Genomic DNA, 12,046 nt, shown 5'->3' with positions numbered 1-12,046 from the left:
TACTGATGATCTGATCATCATCTAACACTTTCTGCAACCGTCGCGAAAAGCTACGCGCCCGATGAGCACCATCCTGCAGGTAATAGCTATACTTTTTCCTTCTTCACTCAGTTCAGCAAAAAATGGTTTGAGTATGTTGTGAATATAACGGTTGGAAGTAATTGTGTCCTGAAAAAATATTGGAGCGATAATTCATAGGGCACTAACAGCGCAACATGCACCCACTTTCATGTTGTGCAGAGGTCTCGGCTGTAAAATGTGTGGGTTCTCTGTATCCCAGATCCTACTGTTCTGTGAAATGACATATCCACTCAAATGAAACCATGCCTCATCACTCATAAAAAGAAAGTTTGGATCCACGATACAATCGTGGACACTATCATTAGCTGATTGCAAAATCTTATTCTTGCAATGAAATCTGTAGGCTGTATGTTATGGACTGAATGAGTCCAATAAGATCATAAATATAACCATTTTGTTGCATTACGTGCTGATGAATGTGAAATACTAATTTCCTGAGCAACTCTCCGAAGCGACTTACGCGGACTGACTTACAGTCCAGCCTGTATATCTTCTAACCTTTCTTGTCTAAGAGCTGTTCTCCTTCACTGTGTTTTTTAAATTTTTATTAGTTACAGAACTAATACTATGCCACTTGTGTACAAGTTGATGCACGTAATGTTTTGATTGCACAGTAGAACCGGGAAACTGTCTATGGAATTTTTAACTGGTTTCTTCTTGTGCAAATAACATTCAATCAAAAATATTCTCTGCGCTGTAGTGTACTTAACCATCGTGATAATAACCTTACAATGCACCTTTTAAAATCCAATCGCAAACTGAGTGATAGAGGTAAACATCCTGCTGCCTCAGCTGTCACCACTTCTTATCATGCCAGGCTTTACGCAAGTCATATGGCACCCGCTTGGGGATTCCCACGGCCTGTGAACATAAGTGGGAAGTCTTAAACTGTACTCTCTGTATTTTGAGACTAGATGTCTAATGCCACAAATTTCACTTAATAAATTTTTGCTGCAACTCTATTTTTCTAAAGATACAATAACTCTGCCAACTTACTATACCATTTACAACAGATAGACATAAGGATTCCACCTAATCAATGCATATTACATATGTATTGTAATTGTATCAATATGGACCAATATGAAGATAATTGCATACGATACTATACCATTCACATAATAGAGCACCATACGAAGGGCATATCATTTAAACAGAGCATCGGTTTTCTCAATGACAAATTGCATGGTAGTTACAAAATATAAATAAATTTTCGTACATGTTAAATAATTCTTACAACTTTATACCCAAAGTTTAAGATATTAAAATATATACTGTATATTCATTTCAACTTTTCATTTATTGGTCAATGCAAGTATTTTATACCGGATCTGCATTATATTCTTTTTACTGTTTTTCTTGCCTAGTGTTTCAGGGTTTAAAATGCATCCATATGAAATTTCAATGTAAGCGTAAGTTTCCATGTACGTCAGAGGTAAAATGTAGTAATGATATTGAAGTGTTTCAAATGCAAATCTTAGTATAGGATAAATTTTATATTCTCATAGTAAAGACCTTTCCTCTTACCTTGGTTAAGTGAACACATAATGTGCCTTGTTCTGTATTATCACTTCCAGTGTACTTCAGTTAATTCCTCTCTATTACTACTTATAGATAATAAGGATGAATAAACATAAAAGTCTTCTGAACATATCACTCTCATTCTAAAAAAAGATTTGTATTTTGACGATGCAGCTATGTGCACATTACAACACCATATCTTACAAGACCAGCTTCACTTGTACAGTATTTACAATAACATAGACTTTTATGAGGAAAAATAATAAAAAAACAAATATTCTCTGTACAAAACGATTCAAGTTTGTACAATGTATCTCCAAATAAATTTGCTAAGCAATAGGAGTTGTAGGGACGTATCTTTATACAAACATACAATAACGTAAGAGCAGAAGAACAATGTCTAAAAAACATGCAAACTGTGAAACACGTACCAGAGACTGTCACAATATAAAATTACTACAGTGCACGTAGAGATAGAGTACTGAAGTATGGCTTCATGATAAAATAGAATGTACAAATGACTTGTGCTATCTTAGTAACCATTTACAATCACCAATCACTTCACTGGTAATCAAGAAATCTTTAATATCCCTATTACTGAGATGTATTATATAAACATCACATCTCACCAATAATGATATTAAAAATAAATAAAAATTTAAATAAAATTAACAAATGTGCCAGTAGTAAGTATTTTACTAATGCCTGAATAATCGGATTTTAGTTTTACATTTAAAAAATCAGATACATTTTACTTGTAAGAATATCTCCGCTTGAAAATCAATAGATAAAACACAGAGATGCTTTGCACCCAATCGTCAAATTAAGGTTTTCAAATGCATTATATCCAACACTATGTAGGCTTCAAATTCCATTGTGAGCACCTTGACTAATGAGAATTATTTTTTTAAAAAAACCCTAAGTTCTTATTGCAACATGAGGTACATTTATCAACCCAAATGACGTCCAGTATTCTTGCAACACATTTCCATAAAAAGCTCAGTCTTCGATTAGCTTTCCTTATTCTGAAGCCATCAGTGGAGCAAATTTGTTTAACAAACATTCCTGACTAAAACTCTGAGGATATTATAAATACATTTAGTGCTTCCGCAAAGCGGTAAGCACGAAAGTCATCGCGTTTTATGTATGTTATTAAAAAAAGATAATTTTGAAAATCCTCTCATTCAGACCAGCAAACAGGTACACTTTTTCATTTAAAAATGGCAACGATTGATTGCATCGGCAAGCTGACATTTACACACACTCTCGTATGGTACTAAAAGTGTTTCATTGTTTAACATTCTTTTAAAAGATATGGCTGCAATTTAATAATCACAACCATCGACTGTGAGAATGGATTTTCGACTCCTGACCCATATGCATTAAATTTTAAATCTGTTAAATATATAAATAATATGTAATTTACATAAATTATATTTACTGCTCTAAGTAAATGTTTTTTCTTGTCTCTATCATACCTTGCGAACCATATCTTTTAAATAAAATATAAACTTACAAACAGATTTCTATTCACATGCTTCTTTAAACACAGTATGTACAAAAATATTAATTCAAGTCTTAAATCGGTAATTGACTTTTGTACACTAAACAGTTTTGCTATGCCTAAATATACACTGTGCAAATTTACAAGATTTTCTAAAAGAGTTAAATACCACATCACACATTCTCTTTCATATATTAACAACGTGAAATAAAAACAAGGGGAAATTTGATCGTAGATTTAATTTAAAACACTTGGCAAACGCTACAGGATTTAAAAGCTATTTTCGTATCTTTTGTACAAGTCCACACGTACACTTTCAGTGTATGTGGCTGGTGGGCACACTGTTGGATAGGTGATAGCTATCACTTGGTGACAGCTATTAAACGATCACTATCACTCCAACATCAGATCACTATGGAATTTTAAAAAAATAATTTAAAAAAAAAGAACAAAAAATATATGATAGATTACCACATTCATCACCTAACCTCACAATCTTGATTTAAAGGAAAAGTACTTCTACTACCACTAGTATTATTATTGTGAGCTTCGTCGGATGCATTTGGTGTCAAGTTAGTTGCACTTACTGGCGTCATGGTTTCCAGATTTGTCTGCGTTTTCATCACATAACCTTCCTGACAACGAGCTATTTTTAACCTAATTGGGCTCACTTTGGACGTCCGTACATTGGGTGGAGCTGATACACTCTTATTACTGCAACTATTGTCAGTAGGTGTATTTCCACTAGACCGCCGGCTCTCCTTGTCACCACTCGCAGGTGTCAAGGTATCGGAGCCTAAACTAGGAAGGGGAGCTGCAGTCCGACTATCTGCTGTTTCTTCTGTCCGAAGTACTGACGTTACACTTCCTTCACCTATTGCACTTTTCGCACTTTCACAGTTCACACCACTAACACTATTACTACTACGTTTATTAATACGAATAACAATCTTTGGAGCACTAGTATTTTCCGACCTATCAACATCGATAAGTTCCACTTCATGCTGCGAATCCACCTGTCGTTGTTTGCGACGCTTACCTGAAATAACTTTGCTTTCCTTTTTTTCCTCTTCATCAAAATCTGCCATTATTCTTCGCCTAAATTTCATACTTTCCCGCTTCAGTTCTTCGACAGACGGCATCTGCACATTAGTCAACCGCTTTTTAGGTGGGCGAACACGAAGTTTCTTCTCTTCAATGTTCATCTCAGATTCTGATGCAACAAGACTACTAATTTTAATTTTCAATTTTGGAGCACATGGAATAGATTCAGGAGTTTGTGCCAGTGATTTTGGAGGTCTACCTCGTCTCTTGATAGGAGGAGTAGTGATATCTGGTAGAAGAACAGCTGATGCATTACTTCCAGTGGAACCAACACTTCTCCTCCTCTCAGGCAAGTCTTCACTAGAAAGGGGCAGGTCTAAATGCCTAAGTTCTCGAGAAACAGAAGATGATAACGGCTTATCTTTTCTGCGTTTCTTTTCCATATTGGCATCCACAACTGCTTTATAGTCCTCACGTGTTGGGATTGATGTCATGGATGCAACTGCTTTAGGAATAGTTATCACCGTACGATTAACGGGTGGTGCTGCAGTAGGTGCCATAGCCTGTCCTGGAACACTTCCACCTGTTGGATCATCCATATTCATGTCCTGAGTCCAATACTGACGTAACAGTTCTTTCTTACGCATTCGGCGGAGGTTTGAAGTGCCAGAAGAGGATGCGGCTGAAGATACAGCAGTAGTTGCAGTAGGTATCGCATTTGAGGACGCCATTCCATCGAGAGGATTCAACAACGGTAGTGCTGGCTGCTGTTGGGCACAAGGTGGCACTGCAGATGGTGTAGCTGCATAATTTGCATCCAAGAAAGGTCCCTTAATTTTAACTTTTAACTGGTTACGTGAATCAGAAAGTGATACTTTGTTATTTGATGTTGCAGATGTTTCTGAAGATACCTGATTACCAGTAAGGTCTTCTAAAGGTTTCCCAGCCTGTTCAGCAATTCGACTGTTATCTGCTGCTTTGCTAGCAACTAGAGCAGAATGAAGTTCATTCTCCATCTCTTCATCAAAATCTGTAACATGTTGCTCGGAGGATTCTGTAAACGTTCCCAGAAGAGAATTGCTGTAGCCAGCAGGGTGGTTGTTAGGATTATGTTCGTACGAAGAACTGTAAGTTCGCATGTCAACGGGTCCGGGCAAGAGTGGCTGGACCACATCAGGAAATGATTCTAACCTATCTGCAGTAGCATTATTTACAGGTGAAGGGGGAGGCATTAAATCTTCATCACCAACTGATGAACGAAGTCCACCCAGAGGTGTAGGAGGTCGTAAATCTCTTATGTCAGCGTTATTGAAAGAGGTCCGAAGTTTAGAGTTCTGCATTTGTTGATGAGTGGGACTAGCAAATTTGGGTGATACTGAAGAATCTCTAGATAGATAAGAACCATCAGATGCTTTTCTGTCATGCACATCAGTGGAGCGTCTCCTCTCACGCATGGCACGTAAATTCTCTACGCTTTCACTGGGTGAATCATCGTCAAACTCCAAATCGTACACTGTACCAACCAATTTACTATGAATTGTATTGCCACCTGGGTAGTCTCCATCTTGGAAATGCTGGACATGCTGGCCGCGACCACGGCCACGCCCTCTGCGTGAACCTCCGCGAGTTTGATTGTACATTGAACGACTTACAGAAACTTTACTTGCACCTCGCTTATTACCTGTATCACGAACTCTACTCTGTGCTGACGCCTTACCAGCATTCTCCTGACGTGGAGATTTTCCAGGGGATTTACCTGGGGATTTTCCTTGTTGCGAGATAAAACGAGCAGATGTTCTGGTGGGTTTTGCAGGGGACTTCTTCCCAACATTACTGCTGGAAGTGGATTTTGGAGCAGTTGTTTCCGGAGGAGGCAGAGGAGCAGGAGTAGGCGGTGTTGTGTGCTGCGGCTGGCTTATGCTACTACTTGTAGTAGGTACAGGTACTGGAACTGGAGATAATGGAAGGGGTAGTTGTTGAATGGGTTCAGGTGGTGATGAAAATGTTGCTGAGGTAAGAGGAGGTTCAGAATGCAACACAGGAGAAGACTCTGGTTGTAGAAGATTTGGAGTAGGAACAGGTGGTGGAGGTGAAACCATTGCAGCAGTAAGAGCCATATTGTGAGAGGAAGAAGTAAATGCTGCTACACACGGAGGAGGCATATGCGGCTGTTCATCTGGAGGTTTAGGGACGGGTAAAACAGAATGAGGAGTAGAAAATGGTGCTCCAAATGGGGGAGGGAAAATAGGAGGTCCAGGAGATGGAAATGGCAGCTGGGCACATGCAGATGGAGGAAATAAGGCAACAGGAGGAACGAAAGGTGTCGCCTCAGAATATGGATGATAAGAAGGAACATCAGACAATGCACAAGCAGGGAAGGAGGTGATGTGATGCAAACCTGGGTATGATGATATATCAACTCCTCCTGGAGTATGAGGGGGAAGATGAAGGTCCTCATGTTTTGATTCTAATTCCTCTCTATGAGAGGATGAGGAAGATGAGGATGCAGCAGATGAGGTCGAGGATCGCCTGTTAGGGAGAACTTCACTATCTGCCCACTTTGCCCTGGTACGAAGATCAGTATACGGTGAAGGGGCAGGAGTACAATCCATAGGCTGTGGTGGAAGAGATTCATACGAATGAGGCAAAAGATTGTGATGATGCTGTTGCATGAAATCCAGACTTGGAGGGACCCACCGCTCATCAGCCTGCGCGCTGTTACTCCTATCTAATTTTTCTCGTCCTGGTATGGACACCTTTGGTACATCTAAGGGCACTCCACATGGATGGTAATCATATTGCTCATTACCATTACCCATGTATGGTGGCACCTCATGCTTACCAGATGGTTCTTCTTCTTGCTGGAGCTGATTCTCCAAAGCCTGATCAGGGAGCTCCATAGGAGCTGACACAGGCAGCATTTTATTTTCAACTGCACAATCTCCATGTGAGGGCATTTCAATCTTTGTTTCAGTAATTTGCAATGGCTTCTCTTCCTTCACCTCAGGTGGACTTGGTTCAACAGTAGGTTCAACAATGCCTTGCTCATTTAATCTTTCGTCTGCCACTTCATCCAACTGAATTACCCCATCACTCTGAACAGGCAATGATGCTGCATTTTCAATAGTTTCTGGGTGACTGACAGATGTGGTCTTTTTAGCATATTCAAGTCTTAATTTCTCAACCAAGTTAAGAGTTTCACGAGCACTATCTTCTTTTGAATCTTCTTTGAATAAAAATTCACTGCTGAACGAGAAGGTGAGAGGTGCCCTAGACATTTCATCAGGATCACGTGGTATACTAAACCCGTCATCATTGACAGTTTCATCTACAGCAAGAATGTCATTTTCAAAATCAAAGAGTTCGGCCACACCAGGATCTTTTGATTGTTGCTGAGGTGAAAATATAGAGCGCTGTTGCTGAGTAGGAGCATTAAGAGATGATGATCGAGATGTAATTTTGCGTGCTTCTGGATGCTCCTGTTCTGTTGCAGGAAATACTGGACCTAAATCCAGATTACACACTTTCTCCAACTGTGGCATAAGAGGAAAGCAGTTGATAATGGGAGCCACATTAGAATTCTGATTAACATTGGTGTTTGACTTTGCTTCCACACTAACTTCTTGAATCTGCTCTGGAGACAAAACAGGAGCAGCATTTTCCTTAGTTATCAAATTACTTTCATCATTCTGGTGGAAACTCTCTTTTACACTGTTTACTATCAGAGCAGGAGGACAAGCAGCAGCAGCAGCAGCAGCAGCAACAGTAGCAGTCTCAGCTTGGTCATCAGTAACAGTACTACTTGATTCCTTTTTAATAGACTTGCTAATTTCATTGAGTTCATTTAATTTGTTATCAGTACTGCTATGAGCTTCAGCTCCTCCTTTCTGGTGAAGTGCCTTCTCTTCTAAAACAACTTCAGTATCACTTAGAACGCCTAACGCTGCCTTCTTACAACGCGGCATAGGCTTAGCCTTCGTCTTTAATTTTTCATCCTCACCCTCAGCACCACTTGATGAAACAGAGTCTGAAGAAACTCTTCTACTGTCTTTATCAGAAGTACTATCACCTACTGCTGAATCCTGATCATCTTGAGACATTTTACTTTCATCTTTCTTTAAAATATCTTTTTCATTGTGTTTGCTAACAACCTGTTTCTCAACTTTCCTTATTACAGTGTCTTTTTCAACCTTCTTCTGTAATTTTTCAGTATTTGAAGTAATAACCGAATTATACTTAATAGATTTATCAGATGATCCTTTGCTTGTAATACTTTTATTTTTCTCTTTAATTTCTTCATTGTTTAACTCTTTTTCTTTACCAGTCTCTCTAGAAATTTCCTTTAATGATACAGTTGTCCCATTCTTGGATGGTACTTGTTTGCCTTCAGATGGACTAGCTTCTTTGTTGGATATCTCTTTTGGAACACCTCCCTTGATTTCTTCCTTTGAAGGCAATTTCTTGTCAGCTTCTTTTGGGGGTGCAACTTGTCCTGTCTCTTTAACTACCAAACTCTTTTCAGTAGACTTGCGCTGTAAGCTTGGTTTATCCTTTTCAACCACTGTATCTTTTTCTGAATCTTTATTGTGAAAAAGATTTTCTATCTTCTTATCACGTTTTTCGAAGAGCTTATCTAATGATCCTTTGGAAGATTTCTTGCCAACTGGCAGTTCTCTTTCTGCTTTCCTCTGAGCTATTTCCCTCTCAAGTTTGCTAGTTAAGGTCTCTTTTTCAGCTCTTTTGTCTTCTTTCTCACTTTTCTTTTCTTCTTTTTCATGTTTCTTTTCTTCCTTCTCGCTTTTCTTTTCTTCCTTCTCGCTTTTCTTTTCTTCCTTCTCACTTTTCTTTTCTTCTTTCTCAACTTTCTTTTCTACAGCACATTCATCACTAACTTTCTGCTCAGGAGAACTTTTCTTATCATCCTTTACATTTTGATCTTTCTTGTCATCCTTCGTTTCCACGGAAGTTAACGTTTTCTTGTCAACTTTCTTGAGCGTAGTTGGCACATGCTCATCGGACTTGCCTCTCTCTTTACTGGATGATCTCTCTGCACTTGCTTCATTGCTTCTGGACATACTCGCAGTTTCACGACACACGTCTGACGAAGCGTTGGATTTCTCACTTGATTTTCTCTTCCGGACTTCGGGCTTGGGTTGATCTTTCTGCTCTTTTCGGTGAGCTCTTTTTTCTGTATCTGATTCTCTGTCTCCGGTCCGCTTCGGCTGCTCCTCAGTTCTCTGAGCACTCGACCTGTTGTTTCTGTTTCCTGAGTTGTTGCGTTCCTTTCTGACCGTAGTTTCTGTAGGGGAGGGATCTCTATCTTTGGAGTCATGGAGATTTCCTGATCCACTCTCAATGTTTCTGATCCTATTACCATCACTTGGTCCAGAAGTCTTGTAACTGCTATGCTTCCTCCCCCTGGCCAGTTTATCCTTGGTTGGGGACGATTCATCTCTGTGAGTAACTGGCGGCTGAAATTCAAGTTCAGGCCGCCCGTCGGAAGTTTTAAGCTTCTTGTCAGGCGCCTTCTTGAATTTCTTACCGTGCAGCTTTGTGTTTGGACCTTTTCTTTCCTCCCCAGCATCTGACGATTTTGGTTTTGTGTCCAATAATGAGTCAGTCTTCTCATCTCTTGGTTTATTTTTGAGATTGGCTGATTCAGTCTTGCATTTTTGTGCTGTGGCATTGGCTTTCTTTTTGATAACACTATTGTCGTCAGATTCTGAGTCACTTGAGGATGAACTACTGGCAGACTGTTCAACCTTGTCGAGAAAGGGCCAGTCCCCAGCATTCTTCCCACTGACTTTCTTATCTTGTCCTTTGGGCATCTTTTTGTCTCGAACTTCATTACTTTCCTTTTGTGTTGAAGGGAGGGTGTCAGCCAAATTTCGTTTTTCCACAATAGTGTTTTTAGTGTCCTTTTTAACAGGTTTTATACTTGACTTTGGTTTCTCTTCTTCTTCACTATCTGAGACAGATGATGAATCGCTAGAAGTACTAGATGATCCTGATGAAACCAAACGTGTATTTTTCGATGGCCCTTTCCCCTTTGGTTCAGGTGATTTTACAGCCTTACATTTTTCACCATCTGTTTCCTTCTTAGCCTTTTGCACTTCAATATCCTTCTTGGGTTTCACAGTATCCGTCGAGTCCTTTTTAGTCTTTGAAGGATCCGTTTCAGGTTCTCCTGGAACTGGTTTGGTCATACCACTCTTTATATGTGCAGCAGCCTTCTTTGCAGCTTGTCGCTGCGGCACATAAGCTAATATCTCCTGAGGATCACTGCCATCTTTTTCAAAGTCATAAATGTCACTGGATTTTCCATCTTTTAGTATTTTACATTCTTTACCATCCTTAGACTTCAATTTTGGTTTCAATTTGGGTTTATTTTCTTCATTAATAGGAGACGTTTTGAGCGATTCTTGCTCAAAAAGGATTTGTTCCTTTGTTCTCTGACCTTGAGAACACCTAATATTTTCAGTTGCTTTCTTAGCTGCTTGTCTTTGGGGAACAATAAGATCTGTAGCATCATATTCCTTCTTCCTCGAAGATTTATTTTCCTTATCTTTGACAAAATCATCATCCAATGAATCCTCCACTTTACTATCTTTTATTTTCTTTGTTGTCTTTGGGTGTTTAGCACTGTTTTTCTGCTGTGGTTTATCAACTTTAGGTTGCAACCCTGCTGAAAATTCTTTAACTGCTGCTTTGGTTCGTAAAACATGTTGCTGAGAATCACTAGGTGTGTTGGATGGTGATTTATCTTCATTATGGTCTCCACCTGATGCCTCTCCTTTTAATGACCCATCAGTATCACTATCTGAATAAATAGCATTAATTTTGTGAGGTTCATTCTTAGTACTTTTAATTGGCAAAAGTTCATCACTGTCATCACTACCAGACACTATTTTATCACGCAATTCACGCTCCATCTGACGAAGTGTTCTACTGCGCGGTGGCTGCCATGAATTCTTATTTGCTTTTTCCTCATCCTCACTTGAAGTCTCTACCTTTATCCTAGACAAGAAACTCTTTTTATTGTTCCGCTTCCTATCAACAGGCTTACCACTATCACTGACGTTACTTTTACGACTAACAGGATGTCTTTTTCGCACCACTTCTTTAACATGCTTCTCTTCATCTTCAGTACTTGAAGCTGCACTGTCCTCAACATTCAACCGCAATGAGGCAGAGCCCTTATTAGTTACCTTCCCTGATACTGCACTTGAAACATCAGAACCCACACGTCTATTTGCTCCGCTAGCTGTGTCTGTTTCACTACCACTTGACATACTATAAAGACTACTGCGTCTTCTTGCAGCACCATTGAAATAGAGACGTTTATATGGGTTCTCCAGTGAAGCTTTCTTTTCAGATGATCGCTTAACGAGCCCATTGAGGTCAGTTCTGTTCTTTTCTTCCGAGGCAGAATGTGTTGGTGAAGAAACCCCAGCAATACGTGCAAGAATAAGATCAAAGTCAGCGGTGTGATCTTCAGCAGAAGTTTGCGAATAGAGACGATCGTAGATAGAAGGTCCATGATTTGCTTCGATCACTGCAGCAATTTCCTTCCCTTTCAGATTGCAATTCGAGTCGCTCAATACGGCAACTTGTTTGTGGAAAGTCTGCTCACGCATCCGGAAGAATGAGCGGGACAGTTTCTCCCGTCGACTCACCATATAGCACAAGTTGCGAACCTGAATGGAAGAGAAAAGGAATAATTAATTTAGTGAAGACATAACTCACTACAGCACATTAACTATCAATAGTCAATATTAGTGCAATATTAGTGAATTAAGAGCACAAACATATTAAATGAAAAACCAAACCCCATGGTGCAACAGCCCCGAAGGACCATGGCCTACCAAATGACCGCTGCTCAGCCTGAAGGCCTGC

The 12,046-nt window shown here is 39.6% G+C and overlaps 1 protein-coding gene across 1 annotated transcript in view; it reads right to left on the bottom strand.

Moving 5' to 3' along the window:
* Window positions 1–1,740: 1,740 nt before the first annotated feature.
* Window positions 1,741–12,046, bottom strand: part of rno (rhinoceros) — a 306,578-nt gene continuing 296,272 nt past the window's right edge. Inside the window, exon 13 of the mRNA XM_067146977.2 lies at window positions 1,741–11,847. Within this exon, the coding sequence (XP_067003078.2) occupies window positions 3,586–11,847 (8,262 nt within the window). The 3' untranslated portion in view covers window positions 1,741–3,585. The remainder of the gene's footprint in view (window positions 11,848–12,046) is intronic.

The sequence above is a fragment of the Anabrus simplex genome, chromosome 5 (assembly GCF_040414725.1).
Source record: "Anabrus simplex isolate iqAnaSimp1 chromosome 5, ASM4041472v1, whole genome shotgun sequence".
In the NCBI taxonomy this organism is placed as follows: Eukaryota; Metazoa; Arthropoda; class Insecta; order Orthoptera; family Tettigoniidae; genus Anabrus; species Anabrus simplex.
The sequence above is the reverse complement of the archived record's forward strand: the minus strand, read 5'-3'. Positions and strand labels throughout refer to the sequence as shown.